Source organism: Adelges cooleyi, unplaced genomic scaffold, assembly GCF_023614345.1.
Source record: "Adelges cooleyi isolate 19-005CV unplaced genomic scaffold, UGA_ACOO_1.1 ACOO_flye_CR_arks_rails_tigmint_CR_PRNA_9, whole genome shotgun sequence".
Lineage (NCBI taxonomy): Eukaryota > Metazoa > Arthropoda > Insecta > Hemiptera > Adelgidae > Adelges > Adelges cooleyi.
The window spans coordinates 2,082,590-2,106,210 of NW_026096579.1; the positions used below are offsets into that span (position 1 = coordinate 2,082,590).

Sequence of the window (23,621 nt, forward strand, 5' to 3'; positions counted from 1 at the left end):
TAAAAATACACTCTTGGATTGTCACAGTATAAATTATGTTTGATAATTATTGAGAACAAACAAATTTGTCTCTGCGACATTCTATGGTGTACAATACAAAAACATTGTAGGTAATAAATCATCTATGATCTTTCAAATCCGCTTTCCAAGTTTAAGGCAACTTTTAAAACTAAAACATGATTTATAAGCATGAACAATGGTGGTATTAGACTTTTTTTCATATCATATTTAATCATTTCTGCTCATGTATTTCATATTAGTTTTGAACTCAACTTTGTTTGTATATATTTTTACTTTTGCTTTAACTTTTTCATACTATTTTGTTCACAATATAATTTTTGGAATTTTAAATTCGATTATTACCATATATAGCTGTTTAGGCTATCCACACATAATTAGTTCACTGGAAGAAAACTCATTGTCGTTTACATTCACAGATTTAGTTTGACAAACAAACACTTTAAATGTTTTTAAAAGAAATCCAAAATTTTGTTTCCTCATCTAAAAAAAACCCCTTAAATATTTAGAACCTTTTTTTGATACGAAACTTTACGTGCATCACACGTGAAAGGATGGTATAATAAGGTTCAACAGTTTGGTGATATGGTAATATTGTCCAAAGATTTGCTAGTTTCTCTAAAATTGAGTATTAAGTTTGGAAAATACTAAAGTATTCTGGTCCTATCTCAGTTGGGTGTTCAAATATTCCGACTTAAACTTAATTCGATTATAGAATATATCAATGAAGTAAAAACATAATAGTATGACCAGAAAAAAAAACTGAAATGTTTTCTTTTCATCTCCAACTAAGCTGACAGATTAATCAAGTACACTGTATTGTATAAAAATAAGGGTCTTTCCGTATTTTCATTCTTTCTATCTTTGTGATATCTACTTCATTTATTTTTTCAAATGTCTCCCCCTTTCATCCCAACTCTTATTGTTTTACTATGGTAAAACAGTTACCATGTTAATGTAGACTGTAAACTTTAAATTTATCGCATCTAAGGTATAGTAAGCAATTAAGTATTAAAAAAAAAAAAAAATTGTCTATAAGAAATTATTCAAGTTCATCTTTCAATCGGATCGTATATGCACGTTAAATAAAGGTATTTCGAAGAAATAATGTTCTAGAGTAACTAGTTTAAAGAAACCTATTTCGAAAGGCATGATTATGTATTTGTTTTTTTTTGTTTTAAGAGATACCAATAGTGAGTTTACAATAAGTTCGTGATACAATGAGAAACAACGTAGAGAAATGTTTTTTTCGAAAAAATACAAATACAATTTATTTGATATAGAGAAGCGAATGATTTGGAAATTCGATCATGGCAAAAAAGAATTCATCGTACACCGGAATCCGTTTGGCTCAATTTTTATATTTTTCCATTTCGTTTCTTGTGTATAATAATATATAATGTAATTTTTCAATACAGCTGTGGTTTGTCGTGGTTTATGACAACGCCGATGATGCTTTGAAAAGGATTTCCACCAAATGCTTTTACACTTCATATATGAGTTCCGTTCCGCTGTCGCACTTTACTGTGTTGACTGTATATAACACGGACAAAATCGTTAACTAATTTCTAAGTATTCCATATTATTTGATATAACTAATGTTCTCTTATGTGACATAGTCCAGACTTCACAGTTGCTATCCAATGTTGTAAACAATTTCCTGAAGTTTTGTTTTTAACGGCTATAGTTATCGAAAAAACGAATTACCTACACACATATTTGCAAACAAAGAAAAAAAATTGTCTTGGATTTTGTAAAAACAGACATTTTGTTTGAACTAAAACAGTTTGTATCTACCAAACAAACATTTAAGAAATGGTTAATCCATACAACAACAAAAAATTAATTAATATTTTATCAAAAAATTAGTCATTATATTTAAAAAATGTTAACATCATCTTTTGGAAGAAGATTAAATGCCTAAAATATACTATTAAGCTAAATGTTGCAGTATTAAAAATAATGATAATATTATAATATTTAAAGTCCTATGTATGATATATTGGAAATATTTTGATATATCAAAAACAGCATTTATAAAATATAATAGTTTTGAGACATTTTGTAAACATAAATAACTTATTGAAACTGTTAACTTATTCAGTTATATTTTTTTTTTTATTGAACTTAAACAATTTTTCGAAGATGTCTATAACTTGCTCAGTCGTGCATCTGTTGATTAGCTTCATTTTAAAGTCAATGTGTTTTATTTAAAAATTTCCAATTGTTGGAAATTTTTCCACTTATTATAGGTATATATATATAGATATATTCCACTTACTATAGGTATTTTGTTTATTATGAGCCTTTATTATAATATTGGAGCACGTCAGCTATTTTATTATTGTGTTGGAGTATAATATATTAATTTTTTTTATCTTAAATTATAGAATCACATTTTCAAAAATAAAGAAAATAGTGCTATAGATAACAGAGTTAAGAACTGAAATATAATAAATAAAACAGCCAGCAGAAGTTTTCTTTAATACATACGAGAATAACATTATAATAATGGATAAAAAAGATTCATTAAAATATAAATATATTCCTTTGAGTGCGTAATGTAAACTATTTTTTTTTACATTTTGTCTAAAATTAAATTATCTTACTAATTAGTTAACGTATATAGTTGTTTGATGTTTTTTTTATGCTGAATTTATATGTACTGTTCTGTGAAAAAAAAATGTTACAATCTAGTACAAGTTTCATTATCATACGAAAATACCACAGAGACTGAATCTGTATTTTAAGTGTCTAGTTGCTGCGGAAAAGTGGTTCATTACCGTTAAGCTTTTAGGAATATATTCAACAGTATTATAACAAAGGTCACTTGAGTAAGCTCTAAAGCAAAATGCTATTTGAAAAGGCCTAGCATATAACAATGTTTAATATTAAAAGCGATTGATGTTTAATTTAACATGGTACTTATGTCGACTTAAATGTTGAACCCTTACTCGTTATGCTCAAATTAACTGAATACCTACAAATAATGAACATATTTTAATATTAATAATACTATGAAACTATAAATTAAATTTTTTCCCTATTTTTACATTAAAGCATTGGCACTCGCTAGAAGTTGACTGTTGTTTAAAAATTAAATCATCCACCATATTGTTAGTGTCCATTCAAATGCAGAATAATGGTTTAAAATAGTTTTTAATTTTTTGTGTCCGTATATTGTACAGTTTGCGCATAGTAAATTATGTCAGTTTATTGCAAGTTTAATCAAGTTATTACTTTAAGGATGAACATAATTTAGAAAATTAATTTCTCTTCTTACGCCAAAAATCAGCACTAAAATTTTAAAACTCTAATATAGTTATTTAGTTTGATTTTTTTTTTCAAACAAAACATTATAAACGTTCAGAAGTATGTGCAACAAATAATTTTATCGAGATTTTCTTTTGGCGTTCTCCATTTTTCATTTTTTTTTTTAAGGTTATGGGGGATATATAACGTCATATTGTAACAATAATATTACGTGTAGTGTTGTATCGCTGTTCCGACGGTTTATACATTGTATGTATTTTTTACGTGACCGATTATAACATAAACAACTATATACATGTGCATACAATTTTGCACTGGTGATGGCTTTGAATGTTCCGCGCTATAAGCTTAAGGGTTATAGTGTATGTGTACACATAAGGGCTGCGTATACTATTATGTTGAGCAAAAAGCGATCGTGACCCGAACATAAACGTGACAACGAGAAATAGGTAGGTATAGTTGTTTTAGTAGAATCCATGTGTGACCCATCAATAACACCCGGGTAGATTGTCATTTAACCAGTGATCGTCAAAGTCGGTCCCTTTTGACAACAATGGTTCGCATTTTTCCACATTTTTTTTTGCCGTTGTATAATTTACATAAAGGGTTCTTACTGTTGTTTTTTCCTGAATGATCGTCGACCACGAAAAAAATAAATAAATCCCACATTCATAGAACTTCTCGGAAAATAATACACCGTATTCGGACGTGATCGACTTTTTTTTATTTGTCAGCCGAAACCGGTGAAAAGACAACGTAGGCTATTTGTGTATATTAAACACAAAAAAAACACCTATTAAATGCAAAACGGAATCGGATCATGAAGTCATCTAGGATTTACTTTTCAAAACGCAGCAGCAAAATTTCAATTTATCTACACCATAAACAAAGTCAAAGTGCATCGGTAGAACATATAAAAAAAAAAAAAAATACTGTTTAGAAAAAATAGCAGTTTAAAGAGAAAAATTGTAATTATTTCCCATCGATTTCCCGTCTCGTTTTTAATACTCCGCCGTTGTTCTGGAAGTTATTACTACACAAACAGATAAAGAAGGTTATCCGGTCCTCAAAGAATATACTGAGCAAATATTTCAGTGCGTCTGATTCCAGTAAAAAAAAAAAAATAAAACTGCAATTAAACAGCGAAATTGCCCTGAGTAAATATTTAAAACTTAAGTATTTTATACTGATAAATCAGCGTTTGTTCACCCTTTTCTATGTAATAACAGATAACACATCATTAATTGTCTGTAAGTTATTAACTTTGAAAGATAAATTATAAGAGTAACAATAAATATAAATAAATGTAAACACAAATTAAACAACCATAAAAAATTATTATCGCGCGCACTTAATAATGTATAAGCTACGAATATAGTTTAATAACTAGAAGATAATACATATTATGTAAGCCAAGTATTATTTATAAACATAAAATTTAAATCATGTCAATAATTATCTATTGAACTACTAGACTATAAATAATCGTTTGGAATATTCCTCAAAGCATTGCATTTTATTGACATCAATATACAAATCTATCTAATTCTAACGGATAAACAATCACAAATAAGATTAGGTTGACATTAAGTTCCTATACGTGTATTATTATATGATCAATGTAAGACGTAACCCAAATGTATTTTTTATTATATTCGATTCATGCCTTAAAAAAAACGAAGTTATTATTAGTATACAAATTGTATACACCCACGTCTTGTTTCGAAAAACTATAGCATTAAAGGATTGTTTAAGCTTTGTATGGGACTTTCAATTAAGTTGTCATATATATATATATATTGGCGGGCTTACGTAGTTCGTAGCTCTAACATAAAAAAATAATAAAGAACAAATAAAATGAAAACAAATTAATAGAAAAATAAATGATATTTTTTTTTTCCGAAAAATATAAAATAGTCCTTGAGTTGTGTGTAACTATGATATGGAAGTACACAGTGGCTATACTGCAGTACCTACTATAATGACACACATATTGTCATAATTATATTAGTGATAAGCATTTAACAATTATGTTTGACACTATTGAGGCCAATGTATAACAGTTTCCTTAAAAAAAAAAAAAAAATATGATTGTCGATATTAATAATGGCGATAGCCAACTATTAATAATTAATAGTTTAATAATACAGTCATAGTTATTCATCGTTTTGTGCCAGAACTATGAAAAATAAAAATATTTTTTAAATCTATCAAATTTGTATACATAGCCAAACATAATACCGGCACGTTGTATTGGTATACAAAATAAATAATTGAAATCAAATCTCATTGTCAAAAATCGTATCGATTTTTAGAAATAATAATTTAGTAATTAGCTCATAATTACCAAAAAATGCCAAATCTAAACCGTCTAAGCCCCGATCGGTGGGAATAACGGACGTTAAATGTAAGAGTGAGAGAGAAAGTAAATTAGCTCATAACTTGTGTGCGGTGGATACATAATTGAGGTCTAAATGTTAAACAAGTTCAAGTTAAAGCTAGTTATAAAAGTTGTTAATAAATTGAAACGTACGGTACTCCATACGCGTTCTATAACTTTTTAAGTTTTTCAACTAAATGTCAATTAGGCTGAATTGTAAGATTACATTTTGTTATATTAATATTATCAACAAAAAAAAAAACGTTTTAAAAGTATTTAGCTCAGTATTTTTCTTCGTTTCCTAGGTTTGTTTTAAATAAAAACAATTTCAATATTACATACAATATATTTTGTACAATTTTTCTTATTTGAGATGACGGACGACAATTTGGAAAATTCAAATGGCTTAAAAAATAATAGTTTTGTGGACAAGACATCAAAAAATTCGTTTAAGTATGAATCTGTAAGTAAGATGACATTACAAAACATAAAAAATGCAATTGAATTTTTTTCATCTAACCTAACTTTATTTTTTTGTACAAAAAAAGTTCTATCAAAACCTATTCAAATTTATTTGAGTTGTTAAGTTTTTTTAGGAATAAGTCCATCGTGATAAAAAATGAAAAATTCATCACAGTTTATCGTACAACAAGAAATAGGATATCTTTTTAACAGTTTAAAAATTAACTATATATAGATATTAATATATAATATAAACTGTGGACTGTTTGAAGGTAGTTCTAATTCATATTCAATATCCAATTCTTATGCTTTAATAGGTATTAAGTAGATGTTTTATTTCAAACATAATTTATAATAGAAAAATGGAACTTAAAAATGTTTACAGAATCACTATGATGAGGATAGTTGGGCGTCCTTTGAACAATATTTGGAGCGAAAAGGAGTGTCAGGAGCAATTGCTGAGGCTCTATATCAGCTATTTAATGAAAATGATTGGCCAGATAATGCCCATCAGTAAATATTTTTATCGTAATAATAGTTAAATCGAGTAGGTATACTAGAATGTATTATAATATGTTTAATATACGGTATCTACCATATTATTATTATTTTTACTCGAAATACAATAATTGAAAAATAAAACATATAATTTTATCTTTTATATAAGAAAAAAACAAATAGTAATAATAAAACAATTGACTTGACGAATTATTTTACGAATAATTAACTATAAAAGTTTTTTAGACTACAAACCAATATGATAGGTGAGTAGAAACGTAGCGTTAATATTGTACTTACGTTTTTTTTTTTTTAGATATATTTATGAAAAGTTAAGAACATGTTCAAATACACGCGAGGTAAACAAACGTATGCAACGGAAATTGGCGAAGATGAATGATAAAATGAAATCGTTAACAAATGAAATAGACCATTTATCATTAATAAGGGAAAATCGGCTAAATTATAGTTTGTATAAGAACAGCTCTCGTGATCGATGCGTTGGAAACCCCAAAGCTGGGCGTCATCCCCGCAAAGGCGATAAGGCAAAATCATAAATCGATTGGACATGTACTGACGCTAGTAAAATGACAAATTGAACCAAAGAAATTCAAATAGTATAGAGTAGTGTGTAAAAACTTGTTTCGTGTTCAATAAATTCTATTCTAATAATAGAAAATTGTACTTTACTCCATATGGCACCGCAATAGTAAAAAAAACTTGTAATAATAAAAAGTCTCTGGACAAAATTACAAATTAAATACAATAAAACAGTACAATTTGAATTAGTTCCGAATTCAAAACGCTAATAAGATGATGTGATTTATAGGCAGTTATTAGCAATTCCTGTTATCATATGTGTGGCATCTTCTTTGTGCCGTACCTGTAAACGGCGTTTTCTACGTTGGCAAAACAAAACAAATGGACGACAAACGTAAAAAAATATCATTAGAATTATTAATTAAATCAGTATTTCTGATGTTTTAACTTTTAAATTGATAGTACCATATTATAGATATATTTATTATAGTCAACATTAAATAATAATTGTTCGATAACAAAACTCGTGAGAAAGTGTGATAGTATAAATTGTCTTCGTGTCCTTTTTGTCAGCTTCTACAAAAAGTAAAAACGTATTATTTTGGTGTCCATTTTTTTTTTTGTGAGCGACGTGCCCAGCTTGAGATGCCACGGGCATTTTAAGTCGGTACTTCGTACACCTTTGGAATTTCATTTGTTTTACGCGTAAGTATATAGTAGACCTAATTTAGTTATAAGGACGAAATGAAGTTTAATGTTACAACGAGGAGTCCTTTTTTTTTTTTATTGTTAAGAAATACCAAAATGCATTATCACTACGGTACTATATGTAATAAACCAAATCCAATAAAATATTTTACTGCTTCTCGAGTAGAACTTCGTAAAGTATTTCTACAGAATGTTTTATTAAACTTTAGCAATCAAATAAATATAGATTCAAAAGTTATAGATTTATAACTTTTGAAAGGGCAAATGATTTTTGAATAAAACTTTTCAGTTCGTTTTTGTTCACCGTTGACAATGTGTTTAATACTACACCACTCCGAAACGCAACTAAACCGAATAACAGGACCTCTATTACACGTGCGCAGTACTTTTCTAAAAGCTTTTGGTAAAATTGGTCGCGATCAGAATATGAAATCAAATATTATTTTTCATTGGTACTGAACTGGGACACCGACTCGATGGCAATGGAATGTTATGAATAACTGTATATAAAGTTGATTTTGTTCGAGATTTTATTAAGTTTTTATATATTCCTTTCATGGACTTTCACAGGGATTTTCGTTCACAATCAGCATAATAAAGCTTATTAGCTATATAATTAATATTTAAACACTTTTCCGAGTCACCGGCATCGCTTTATCTTTTGAATATAGCGTTCAATTGGGATGTACTTGAATGTTAACAGTATTCATAAATATTTTCGGGTTAGATATGTATCGGTTAAGTTTATTTCCAGCATTTTCAAAACTATCTGTATGAGACAATAGGTGGTAAAATCAGCTTTTAAAAAAAAAAATGAACGCCTTTATGTTGTTTTCATTTTTACAGTTAAACATTTTTTTTTTTTGCATAACCTAGTTTGCTATCAACTGTAACGTGGCATTTTGTTATTGTGCGTCCATGATTTTTTTTAAGCTATTTTGAACGATGCATATAGAACTGATAAAATATAGAGCTAACGTTACAAAGGAGAGTAAAGACAACTTTGGGTGTCGCATCAGGTAACAAACAAGCCTCCCGAACGACTACATTAAACTCGATTTAGAGCCCGAGCACGTTTTATAATGCCCATATAGGTCGTTTCCACGGAGTTTAATCCACTTGTCTGGGCATCCGGATGAGTTGTGAATACGATAGATGGAAAACAGAACACTCTTCGACCGAAACGCACCAATGTCGAGGTAAAAATTAAAGGAGTATACAACAATACTAATCACATTCACTTTTCTTTAATTTGATTGAATTTCCATCGGACAAATATCTGCAGATAGAGTCACTTCGGTAAATTAAATCTGACGCTTACTTCGCTGTATAATTTGTGATGAAATTGTGCGCAATTTATGAAGTCTGCCAAAAGGGAATGATAATAATAATAATAATAATATCATACAAAAACGTATAAAATAATTCACTGTGACATCGCACTATGTTTTTCTTGGATAAATTCACTTTATATCATGTTTATATAGCACTTGCCAGCAAAACAAATACTATTTATATTATGTACCATACAATTATATGGATAACGCGTTTTTGGAAAGCTTACTAAGGCTATTTTAACTTTGGTATAGCGACAGGGCAAAGCAAACATAATTGATTTATAACAATAATAATGTTGTATCCAACTCCTCCGCCAATCATCCAGAATGTACTATGAACATTGCAAATAAGATGATAATTATGTTCGACCATCAAATTATACTCTATCTAAGAATATTTATAAACTATTTTATAAATATAAGTAAAGTACATATAACCAAAATCCAATCGAACTTAAACCACTATTTTTTTTTGATCCAATCAATTAAACGACCTTCGTAAAATATAAATGTGATTTTATGAGTACGAGTATTTCAAATTTACTATCACCAACAAAGAACAGTGTCATATGTCCGAAGTAATAATAAAATACGTTAAATTTTTGCTTTTATACTTAATGTGTAATACAAAATATATTTCAGAAAATAATAAATTTAATATTATCATAAAACATAGATATGTAGAAACACATTAATATTTACTAACTTTATTTATTTCCTATAAGAAATATGTATTAAAAATTGTTTTAAACGTTATTGTACAGAAAACATATGCGTTAAGGTTTTTTAACCAGTTAACGCTGAATAAATTTATATTTTAAAAATGTTCTTAAATAAGATATAATAGAAAAACATAATGTTACGTCATTTAAAACGTTGCAATTAATTAAACGATTACATTTAATGAAAAGTACGCTATGAATAATGTATCACCTAATTAGCAGCCATAAGAGACATGCGGAGCTGTAATTGTTTTTGTTATTTTTTTACGTGACACAATATACACAATAAGGATAAAGGTAGTGTAATTTAAAAAAAAACCTGATTTTGTTTTTATTCATAATTATAATACCGAGTTTTCATTATTATTACTATTCAAAAAAATTAAAAGTTATTTATGTTGAATTTTTAGTAGCCCTGTTAATAAAGAAACAAAGTTTTGTATGCTCATTATTTGATAGCATACAATCTTGCCTAATTATAAAGTTTATACTATAAACACGTCATAAGAAAGTCGACGTTGGTCTATTATTCAAGACATCTTAGCGGAGAGATACTAAATTCTAGACATTTTTAGTGGTTTTTGTTAGTTTATTGCTAGTTTGTTTTAAATATCCTAGAGTCCTAAGCGATGCGGTCATTTATGCACCAAAACAAAAGCTCCAAAAGGCAATAAATTTAGATGGTCCTGTGCATGAACCGGTTATCTCCACTTTTTATCAAACATTGTTTTTCCACGGGAATATGTTCATAAAAAAAGGATTCACATTTTCGTGTATCAAACAGTCAAATCGGATTATTACCTACAAAGAAAATTTCAAAACGCATTTTCCCCAGTCAATAGTGGTTAATGGGACAAGGGACTTTCTTTTGGTTGTCCTGAACAATTTCAAAATATGATGATAGCCGGTTCTGCACCGGACCCTTCGATTGGTCAAAGGTGATTTTTTTTTATGTTTACATATTTTATTTTCTTCATGTTTGTAACGTTATTTCTTAGTCCCCTCCCCCCCCCAAAAAATAATCACAGCTTGTGTGTATTAGGGGTAAAAAAAAAGTGTTGTGCACAAACGCTTTTACATAATATGTACTTGGTATAAAAACTATACTACGGATGGATAAACTAAAATACACTATAGATATGACCGGTTTATACAGCAATAAATTACATTAGCCCAAAATCCGTGAATTGACGTTAAGTGTATTATTTCTATTAGTTATTCAACGGCGGCATATGCAAATAACAATAATGTACATAAATTTACAATAATTTCCCATTATCCCATGCATTATTAATGTATATATATTTTTAGGACAATTTAAAATATTATGTATGTACATTTTAATAATATTAATAAGATAATATAATTGCTTAAGTATCTTTTTAAGGAAAAAATATAAAAAAGGACGGCAATCGATCGATTAGTTCAAAAACAATTATAATTAGATTTTTTTTTTGATTTGTTGTTTACTTGTCATTGAAGGCTAGTATTTAGTTGATATATTTTATTACAATAAAATGTGGTAAAATAAAAAAGGTTTAGCTTTGATGATTTAAGTTTTCACAATTACTATTATATATATCCTATATTTATATCAATTACATAATAATTTTTCAATTTAAGCAATTGTCGTTCACCGGTTCCGTCAAAATATTATCTTAAAGCTTATAATAGGTCTTCGTACTATTTTTTTTTTTTTTTGTAATGCAAACAATAATAGAGAAAATGTACGTTTCTGGGAAATTTATATTAGTAGTTAAAACGCATTTTTACCCATGACTACAATATTTAGGATTAAAAGTTTATCTACAAAACTGCGATTTGCGATAAAACAAAGTTCCCTAACTAAGACATAATCTGTTAAAAGATTAAGTCTACTTTAACTTGGTCTTTAAAGTAACATTATCGAAACTGTTAGACAGTAATTTCATACCATTAATATTTACCAAGTCACTGGTATATCAAAGTGTAGATTGAAAGCTGAAAAGCTTTTCTTATAAATAAATTAAGACACGGGCAAGTTGTGACATTCATTTTACTGAACAACTACAATACTAAACTTCTATTTGTTTTCGTTAAAATTGCATTATGGAGAAAATCCCAAGGTCGGAATCGTTAGAATAAAAGAGGTGGGAACAATTTGGTTAGATTTGATGTTTGATTTGATATGTTTTATGAATCTGTATTGTAAGTAGTAAAATAAATCGATTTTATAAATTACATTTGAATACAAATAATTTCAACTACATTTAGCGTATTTTGTCAATATCACAAATTTCGAAGCTTTTTATTTCTTTAAATCAGTCCTCTCCAATGCTTGGCTGCATAAATGGTCTTCCCTTTCTTCTAATTTTGCTCAATGGCATCGGCTTATCATCCCCAGTCTCCTCGGTTACCCGTGGTTCCACAAATTGCAATTATACAGGAAACAGATTACTTCCTTCTTACGACTCAGAGTAGGCCGCTACTTGTTACCTGCTTTTGTTTAAAAATTGGCTCTCGATTTCGTTCTTTTTTGTCATTTATGCGTGGAAGAAGCTGTTGGCGATTTTACACATTTTTTATCTGATTGTCCTTCTTTTGCACCTAACGGGTTCCTTATTTTAAATTTCCCAGCAGTCCATGGTATTCCTGATCCTATTATTATCCTTAATTTCCGTCCAGTTCCAATTATCACCGCTGTTATAAATATTTTCCTGAACGCTGGTTGCGCCATTTAGTTCACTATTCAATTTGTAAATAAATTTATTTTCACTATTTGTAGTAATAATAGTTGCGCTATTTTGTATATTTAAAATTTATTATCTTAATTTTATTTGTTAACTTTGTTATTATATGTAATTGTTGAGCCGTCATTTTATTTTTAATGAAGGCTGAAAAATAATCGTTATTTTCACTAATGGTTGAATAAACCCAATCAAGTGTTTTAGTTCGTTATTATGGATTATTATTATTTAAAAATAAATGACATTTAGAGCAATTGCGGCCGTTTCATTTTTAATCGCGATGCTCAAAAACTTTTGTAATGTAAGTGACACTTAGTCGACAGTCTTAATTTAAACCTTTAAAAGTTAGTTTTTGGGATTTGGTTTCAATTAGGACTTTACCACGATAAGAATAAGAGTTAATTCTTATAGTTTGAAAACTAGTCTCTGATTCTAAAACTGGTATGTTTCGTCGAAGGCATAAGAATATAATTTTAGGTAGATTTTAAAAAAATGCTTGTGTTATTAATACAAATGTATGTATTTCACTTTAAGTAATTTTATACATTTAAATACCTAAAAAAAATTAATTTTTTTACCTGAATTTTTTAGGCAACTATACTGTATCGTATTAATAAATTATCATAGTTCATATCTATAGTGAATTGCATATTCAATTGAAATAATCGATAACCTATTAAGGCGATAAAAGGGACTTATTAAGTCATTCTTAAACTTATACAAGTTTCAACTCTCTTTGGTATAAAAAAAGATGTCTCAGCTGAACATTCGGAAGTTGAGTAGCAAATATACATCTTTAATGATATGTCTACGTATGGGAATAGTTCGTGTAGTTTCGCAGTCCTAATAATTTTACATTTTTCGATCATAGTTTTGGGTAATTTATTTACAAATAAATTCATTAAATAATTTTTGAATTATATACATTTATTAGCAAATGAAGAATAAAGTCATTAGTATACATTTTTTGTAATATTTCTTTTTTTTTTGTAAACAAGAAGTTACATTTTTTATTAGCTTCGCCATAGAGAAATTTCTTCTTTCTAGTTCTGAATGTACTCTATCAATAATAGTAAAATAAGTACTAATTCTAAACGAGCCTCGGATTTCAAAATGTACTACATTCTAAAACTATCGTGTAACTCCTAATTGCTTACATGTAAACATAATATGTTATCCGTTAAAGATCATAATAATAAACGTACAATTGTACAATGTTTTAAAAAATGTTACCGATCCATTAAAATTTAGCTACCGGGAATGGACTCCCACAGTGGCCTAATTAGACTACTTAAGCTTAGCCTACTTTGACTAAAATATAGTCCCCCAAAAATATTCCTTGTTGAATTGAATATCAGTTAAATTTTATTATTTTGACATTTGATAAATTGAAAAGTATTGATTAATGAACGTTATTAAAACTCAAAATGATTTTTCAAGTAAAATTATTATAGATTATGTGTTATCTGAGATAAAATATTGACGGAAAAATATTGTTTAGACTTGAATCATGGGTTTTAACTTTTATATGTAATATTTTGTGAAATTGTTTTTATCGCCCTGAAAGTATGAAGTTGGCAATGAAATAGTTTTTTTTTTTTTGTTATACTCGTGTGACAGGTAAAACAATTTCTATAAGTAATTAATGTTAAAAAATGTTTGATGATTTGTATGGATGGCGGACCCCGTGGGTTATTTTTAGTCCACAGTTTTAGCCCTTCCAGAATTTTTTACCTGGTTACGCCTATGGACTCCCCTACTTTAAATGCACCACCCATAAGTCTTCAACTTGTTATTTTATAACATACAAACAACAACTACTATAAAGGTCAAAAACTATTTTTTATTTTTTTGTTGTTGGTTAGGTTCTTATACATAAACGCCATAGTTCAATTAAATAATTTTGAATCATTAATGTTAATCAACTAATAAAACCGTGTTTGTTCATGTGCGTTTCCGACCAGGCTTTCCTTGCTGAATGTACATGTGAACTTGTAATAATAATTCTAAGAGAGAAGTAGTTGCTGGTCGAATGTCGTACTTATGTAACGCGGCTGTTACGTCAAAAACACATACACCACAACCGACAACCGTGTGTGGAGTATTTCAAGCTGTAATGGACTTTTATTTTATTAGATGCATTCATTGGAGTGTTTCGGACGATTTTAATTCAAAAAATTCTATTCCGGACTTCCAGCCGCGAGCGGAGAGGCATATATTTCTACTGAAATATAAATGAACATTGCTCGCTTGTGTACGCCGGTCGTTTACGGATTTCGGTTGCAAAATTAATCGACCAACGGACGGATGTACAATAATTAATAATCCCACACTCGGTACATTACACAGGTAGAGGTCTCGTTGTATAGAGTTAAGCGGAATACCATTTTTTTCGAGCACGCCATTTGACTGAAGAGCAAGGAGAAAAAACAAAAAAATACCGTTATGCCATAAAAAATAATATTGCAACTCACCTCGGTGTCCTGCGTTGGTGCTCTTTTGTATTGTTTCAGACTGAGCCTGCGCCACGATCTGTTTTTGCCGTCACTGCTTGTCCCTACACCGTTCATTTCCATTGTGACGGCCCCCAAAACGTGCTGGGTCGAGGACAACACCAGGCCGAGGAGTGACCACCGTTCAGGTCAACATCTTGATAACAAACAGAAAAGCGAACACAATACGTTATAAACATATAAATGTAATGCGGTACCGTTCGAATATACAACCTTTATGAGCATCAAGACAAACAGCCATACTACACAATCAAGACAAACTACTGAATGTCGTCCGATGTGCTCGACACTGTCATATTGTATTACATATACAATGAAATTTTGTATTTATTTTTTTATTTTTTACGGATAACAAATACTTCCGGCGGAACCGGATAGGGAGTACTACATCGGTCGTTATAAGGATTAATCATTGAACGCGGAAAAAAAAAGAAGCAAAACGTTAAAAACGTTTTCAACGGGAAGTTTTTAATTTAATGGCCAGTTTTATTATTAAAAAATATAAAATATAATATTATATGATGATGCTTTAATATTAATATCGTTCATTTTTTTTTTTAGAATATTCTCAAGAGACACGGGTAGAGTTTTAGTGCCATCGGTCACATAAAACACAATTATGCCTTTACCTATAATGGTATACTCGTTATATAGAAACCAAAGCTGAAACTCATTACTTTATTGTTTAAATAGAACATTGAACAATATATTATAATATTTAAAAGAATATTTTGTTTAAATAGCTATGTTACGTTTTGATTCTTTTAGCTTAGTTATTTTAAATTAGTGTTTAATTTTTTACACTGTTAGAATAACTACAACAAAATGCACGACGTTGTAACTTTCCACGGTTCCGGTAATGTACACAGCCTAAAAAGTACACATACACATGTATCTATAAATACATTTAATATTTATGCCTAATGGCTAATACCTATATATTCTAACTATTACATACAACTAGTGTCAAAATGTACCAATAAAAATCAAATGGTGTAAAGTATGTACTACGAATAAACCTATAATTATAATGTATAAGATAAGATAATTGCCTTTCAAATTGATTAATAACTATGTCAGAGATTCCTTTACACTGACTCGAGAACATAACTGTATTCATGAACTTGTCAGTTTGAGATTTGTATTGGTCTAAGATTTTAGATTCTTGTTTTGTATTTACTTTTTAACTCGGTTATGAATTCATTTGTTTGTTTACACGGCTCCAGAGATTACTTTTCTTTGGTACTATGTACTAGTTAACAAGAGGGACCTAGTATTTTAAGTTAAATGTTAATATTATATCATTCATCAACATTATACATTTCACTAAAGCGTCAGCATTAACACATACTAACAAATCGTTGATCATGAAGTGTACTTTTGGCCGTTCGTGTTTAAATCATTTACAGAAAAAGATTTACCTTTTTCAATTGGGACTTCTTATCACTTTGCCAGTCTTTTTACATCCCGACAAGCACAAAAGGTTATTAAGCGTTTTAGCTACTATGTGCAAATGTTCCATCGCTAAATACCAATACAGAAACCAATCAGTAAAGTATTCGAAAAACATGGCAAACCATTTTATTTGAAAGTTTTTTTCTGTTATATAATTTTTGAAACTTTTTTAGAAATAATAGGCAAATACAATATTGTCCACCTATATCATGGGTAAATGCAATAGTTTAATTGTTTTTGTATAACTACATTTTTTTTTTTTTTTAATTGTTATCAATAAAACAAAATTGACTTCGCGTTATTTGAATATTTAAAATCGTATTTTCGATTGCCCGGGCATTATAGTGTTTTATTTAAAGCGTTTCATTATTATGTTTACTTCCACTCTGTTGGTCGGAGGTTAGAATGGGCCTACAGTAGCTCCTGTTTAATATAAATGGCAATTAAAAGGAAACGGCAATAACCGCTTTTACCGTTTATTAACGACTTCTGGACCACAATAAACGGCAAAGGGAACTATGACAGCTGTTAACTTGTAAATTTTCTAGTATTAACTCATCAACTGTGATGTGGAACGAAATCATTAACATTGTATATAGATATTCAAATAACTGAAGTACTGAATTAAAAACAAAAGTTTACATAATGTTATATGTATCTACATTTACTAGCTATCTCTTATTTCATAAATAAATTGTACTGATTATAATATAAATACATTTTAAAAAACCTTCTATCGGGGACCAAAGGAGGAACTGTTTTTTATATTACTTCCCAACAATCATTGTTTATTACGTAAGTTTGTACTAAACTGGAATTTATTTAAAATTTACTATTTTAAGATGTCAGATTTGTAACGAGTCCCAACACAAGTAATTTTAGAGAGAAGGGGGTAATTTCAAAAACTCATATTAGGTAGTAGTAGTATCAATTATTTATTTGTACTATTTTTTAATTATATATTTTGTTAAGTAATCAAGAATTAGTATGCTGCAAAATAGTGTATTCAAGCATAATGTTCTACACAACCACCCGATATCAATAAATTTAATACGGAAAGCCATGTGTGTCACGAATTATCCAAAATACATTAAGTAGATTATAAAAAAAAACCTTTTTTGTTAATTTAATGAAAATTTTAAACAAGTTTACTATGTAAATGATCCCAAAAATCCCAAACTAAATAAAAATCCCTTTTTTACCTTTCAAAAAAAGGAGACAGAACTGACAGCTTTAATGTGACATGTATTTATGACATTTATAAGGGTTAAAAGCATAATGTCTGTGTAACCTTTATCGGTCAGAAAACTTAAAAGCGCGAATTGTAACTCCTAACAAGTTTCAGATTTTTTATTAGCAATTACTATTGGTGGCATCAATAACAATAAATAAAAAAGTGTACATTTTTGCGTGGTTCATAGCTAGTTTTAATAAAAAAAATACAATTGCATAAGAAAAATATTTTTAAACTTAGCTAATAATAGTGGAAGGGCGTTATAGTCCAATCGTCTTACAATTATACCTTTTTTCGAACTTTTTTTGTGTCTTATAAATGTTTGTAGATGAAAAAATACAAATTTGAAAAACCCTAAGTCAAATGTATTAAGAGTTTCAACAAAAAATATTTTGATTTTGACATATCCACGTTGGTATGATTGATGATTCCAACATCCGACCTTTTACAGATCTATGTGGGTTTCAGAGCATTTATTACGTTATTGGATCATTCCTTCTTTCCCATTTTTCAATAGAGATTAAAGTACTTCGAAAAGTCACCTAGTCTCTAAAATATAAGTACTCCATTAACGATTTTTCGCTTAAGTATCTTTTGTTAAATTCAATTCTAATATATTTTTTAGCATACAAAATAAGATTAACTAAAGGTAAATGACACAAAGTTAATTCCTACCGAAAAAACAAAGGAAACTCAGGGCAAGGCATACAACAAAAATTGGATTTTATTCAACTATACTAATTTTATAAAAATAATGGGTATCTCGGTATACGCCAAATGTGTTCGGTAAAATTATTATTTGCTTAAAAGGTTTGGAAACAGTCTCTGATTGTCGAGGTCTGTGTTCGTTGTTTTACTGTATCGAATAATATAATGACGCGATAAGAAGTCAGAAAACGTATTTGAATTTCTCAGATTTTCCTCTAGAGAATGACTTTACTGATTTTTCAATGTGGGTTTAAGACGAGTCGACATTCAACTAATGTAGGGGATATTTATACATTTGATATATCATACTCATATACCAGTGGAACAAACGGGTCTTATGAAAGGGTAAAATAACGTAAAATCACGAATACTGTTGCTTTGTCCACGCACACACAATATAACTTTGCAGTGCAACGGAAAGCACACACACATACACTAATGATCGTTTATATGACTCACCAGTTGCTCGTCGAAATAGAAACCCTTAAAATTAGACTTGTTAAAATGAAAAAACTATAAAACGGTGTATAAAAAAAATGTTGTTTATTTTAAATATAAAATTAATAAACCGATGACGGCTTGACTTTTGGTGTAAACCGAGCCAAGATGAAATTAGTTAAGATCGTTTTTGTCCAGATCACATGAAAATTTAACAATGGTGGACGAACGTCACATTTTCGAAATGTTTTAATACCAAATTGTCTTTATCAAAATACTAAATACAATATCGATTATGTGACATAAATAAAATTAATAATTCTAGATAAACAGCGTTCCAGATTTTTTTTTCAAGTTTTAAAAAAGAAGTATCTTCCTATATCATGAAAATGTATACAATAAACTACATACTTGACAATTGAAGATTGGAAATTAGATGTCACAAACAGATGGCACCCGAGACGTGGATATAACATGTGGCATGTAGTTTATTTTTTTTTTTTTGCTTGTGAAACTTCTCGATTGCAGGAGTATTTACCATTAGTTAAAAACACATAATATTATAATATTCAACTACATGTAGCGAAAAAAAACTTTGATAATTTAAAACCTGCCATAAAAAAGAACAATCAAGTAGGAATTTCAAAAGGGAAACGTTTTCTTTTATAGCGAGCTATTAAACAGAATTATTTCTTTAATATTATATTGTAAGTAAATACCCGGCGTCTTTCAAGTATTTTATTTTTAAATCCAGGCTTAAGCACTATTATACAAAAATGCCTTGCAACAACCGTTAGGAATTTTAAGGAAGAAGTAGTCAACATATATATTTTTCTTTGTAGGAAATTTTAATGTTGTATTATTTGTTTTAGTAAAATATGTAATAAGTACCTAATGCCTATTAGGTTGTACGACCATTGGTGCCCGTTTAATTAATAGCGGTCGCAACGATAACACACTCAACATCTTTGTCGACCCTTCTATTGCGAATTTACAATCATAACCTTGTCCCATCTCAAAATAATTGACCTATATCGGACTTATGATTTCAACGGCGTTTCAGTCAAAACCATTTGGATGACAATGTAAAACACACGAACATATTATTATTAATATTGAGCCTCCACACCATGTGCCTTTGTTAGCTCATAAATGTATACTGGCTTGAGAGAGTGAAAATACCTAAAAAGAAGTATCGAAAAATTATTAATCAGCAAATAACTGTAAAATCAGTTAAATACATAACTGAATATTTAAAAACGTGTGTTGTTTAAAAAAAACCAACTACAATTATGCAGGCATTCCAATATAGTTTAAACAGACAATAAATGCAATATATTCAATTGATTCGTACAATACAATGTTTTCGCTTTTGTTTTTCAATTTTCATCACAAATATTCCGTTGTTTCATATTATTCTATTATGCAATAACCGAAGATAAAAATCAGTAAACCTCCGTGATGAAAATCCAGTTATATTTGCATTCCGTATTATGAATACTAATGACCAAACCGAAACTACTGGCAATCAATGGTTCCGTGTATTCTGTTGATTCAATTACATCGCTATGGGTTTATGAGGGCTGAATGTATTTTCTCCCGGTTGGTCATGTGATCACAGTAGTCGATATTACAGAAATAAATATTCTTATAAAGTGTACACAAAAACCTTGAATTTCTCAAGGTGCGTTTGAAATAACACGAATTATTATAAAACACATTTTTAAGTACATTTTGTGTTGCCATATCTTAAATTCCGAAACGCCTAAGTCGGAATATTTATGTGTACCAGAGCTTTTATGTTTATTCAACGTGGAAACTACATAATTCACAAAGAACTCAGGCTTAACAATTCATATAAAATATGAATGATGAACGAAAATAATGTTTCAGAGAACAAAAGTCGTGTACACTTTACACAAATCCAAGATTCTAAGGACCTGAGTAAAGATATATACTATGAATTTAACTTTCTGCATCATTTTCAGTTGGTCTTTATTCACTGATTTCTTTATGTAGCAACTGTAAAGATTAACAATCGTACCTGAAAGTTGTTGAGCTGGAAATCAAAAAAGTTTACCCCTTCTTTAAAATCGAGACAAAAAAAATCCAAAAATAATGCCAAATTATAAAATTACAGCGCGCTTTATAACTTTTTAAAAAATAGTCGAATTAGTTCCGAATTTGTATCGAACATACTTAAAATAAAAAATTATCGTTAAATGTTGACAATCCAAAAAAAGATCACCCCCTTTTCCCCATCGAAGGGGTGTAAACTTTTTGTTTATTTCTCTTTTTCGAGCAAAGTTTTAGAACTTATGAAAACTAAATTGAAGGTAAATCTAGATCTAGATTAAATTATAAAGTGAAAAGTATATATTTATTTTAGTTAAGTTCGGTATTTTAAATGTCGCTAAATTTAAAAATAAAATTGAATGTATGTTTTTTAATACGTTTTATTTTATTTCTCAAAATATAATTTAAAACAGATTCAATCATTTCAAATCTAACTCAAACAGCGGTAGAAAGGAAAATAAAAAAAAAGTTCTTAGAGATTCGTTGTTGTTTTCAATGTATACTTCTTAGAGAATTTTATGTACAAAACTAATTGCATTAATCCAATTCAAAGAATATTGTGGTTGCTATTTCTTCAATATCAAAACCAAATAAAGGGTCTAATATTACTTTTGAATTCGACATTGGTCGTGGCAAAAACTAACAAGTACAAACTATTCTAAAATTTTCTAAATCTCGGTAATTTTGTATAACGACAAAATTACAAGGGTATACAATGGAATCAATATGGTTTAACGAATAATATATTATCATTTTGTACACTTTATGACGTAGTAGCATACTTCAAAAACAAATTTAAATTGAACCATTGTATTGTATTTCAAAGGCATTATATAGCTGGATAAAGCATAGAATATAAAATAAAAAGTTGTTTTTCGAAAATATAAAGAAAACCAAGATGTTTATTGCAAAAGGGAAAATATATTTTTTCTATAAATTGAATTTTTTAATCGACAAGTTTTTTTTTTACAAAATGCACATTGTTTTTTTAAATCTAAAATTATTAATAATTTCTATGAACTGAAATTACTGTGTAGTATTTTAATTGCTGTTATTTTTAGTACGATTTTATATCTAATTCAATTCATTTCAAATGACAGTAATACATTTTATTACTTATCCGTTAACAACATTTTTTTTTTGTCTTATACTAATAAAAGAAACGGAAAAAAGAAATAGAAACTTTGGATATTAAATAGTTTAACAAAGTTTAGTAACCTAACAGTTTAGTGTATACAGAAAATATAAGACTTTTCGCAGAAAACAATACAATGTTAGCGTGTTATATCTTTAATAAAAATGTTTATGTTCATTTTTAATAATAGAATAGTTAAGACTTTTTTTTTAATTTTAGAAAGGAAGAAAAAAACATTGTAATTAAATTTCTATATTTTTTTGTCTCTTTGTTTTTTGGATTGAATAAATAAAGATTATATTACTTAACATAAAATTTTCTCACAAAATAAAAACTTGGGGTTGTAAATTTCCTAGTGACTTGTATGCGTCCTGTCCCCTCTGTACTAGTTTTTTTTTTGTAATACTGAGAGACTAAGAGACCAGTGAATATAAGTATATTAAATTAAACACAATTGACAAGAGAATACAACTGTACACCAAAAATATATACCATGAGTGCCATACAAATAACTAATCTATCTTGTTCTATCCTGGAATAATCGTATGTAATATCAACAATACAACATTATTAATTAAGTTATTTACAGATATTCATATTTCATAAAATGACATATTTTAAGTAAGGAACACGCACAAACATCAGCACTGTACCACATTTTAAACTGGCTGTATTATAATTTTCATGTCCTTTCAGATAGTATAAACAAATTGTACACGCATAATACATATATAGTGTATTTTTTTTTTTTATTAACCAACGATATTGAGAATTGGAACATAAAATTTGAGCCGACGAAAACGAAAATAGAGAGATACAACTTTATTTAAGCAAGCTGTCCACCATACGGGATGCCAAACGACATAGCATAATTATAAATATGTTTTTTACGTTATAATTAAAGTTCGATTAAAATTGTAAAGATAAAATCAATCAATCAAATATTAGTAAACACAAAATAAATAAATAAATAGACATATTAAACGCGAATATCAAAAGAGTAAAAAAAATAAGACAAAGATCTTTTCAAAGTTAAAAAAAAATACAAAATTCCTTTAAACGGCAGTCAGTTCTTCACATCTTTGCCTTTGTGTTTTTATCAAATTAAGCGCTTTTTACTTTGTTTTTGTTAAAGTTATTTTTCATTCAAAGTTGTGTTAACGTATAAAATATAACATTACAAGGTATTTAAAAGTGATTTTTTTTTTTTTTAATTTTCTTAATTTCACTTCGTTTTATCTTTTCTGTTTTCTTCAATTCAATTAAATACATTTCGATTACTCGAACCTTAGTAGCCGTGAGATCGGAGACGGGACGTTCAATTGGATACATAATTATTGTACTACTAAGGCATCGCGTAACCTTTTAACCGTAGGGAGAATTTCAAGAACAATCATA

At 28.6% G+C, this 23,621-nt stretch overlaps 1 protein-coding gene across 10 annotated transcripts in view; it reads right to left on the bottom strand.

Moving 5' to 3' along the window:
- The window catches only part of LOC126846110 (adenylate cyclase type 5), a 91,603-nt gene that overhangs the window by 23,877 nt on the left and 44,105 nt on the right, over window positions 1-23,621 (bottom strand). For 5 of the 10 annotated variants that reach the window (XM_050585255.1, XM_050585256.1, XM_050585257.1 and 2 more), the window contains one exon: window positions 15,139-15,313. The exons of 4 other annotated variants lie outside the window; for them this stretch is intronic. In XM_050585255.1, the coding sequence (XP_050441212.1) occupies window positions 15,139-15,240 (102 nt within the window). In that variant the 5' untranslated portion in view covers window positions 15,241-15,313. Of the gene's footprint in view, window positions 1-15,138; window positions 15,314-15,390; window positions 15,432-23,621 lie in introns of those variants that run through there. One more of the 10 variants, XM_050585259.1, reaches the window with a different exon arrangement.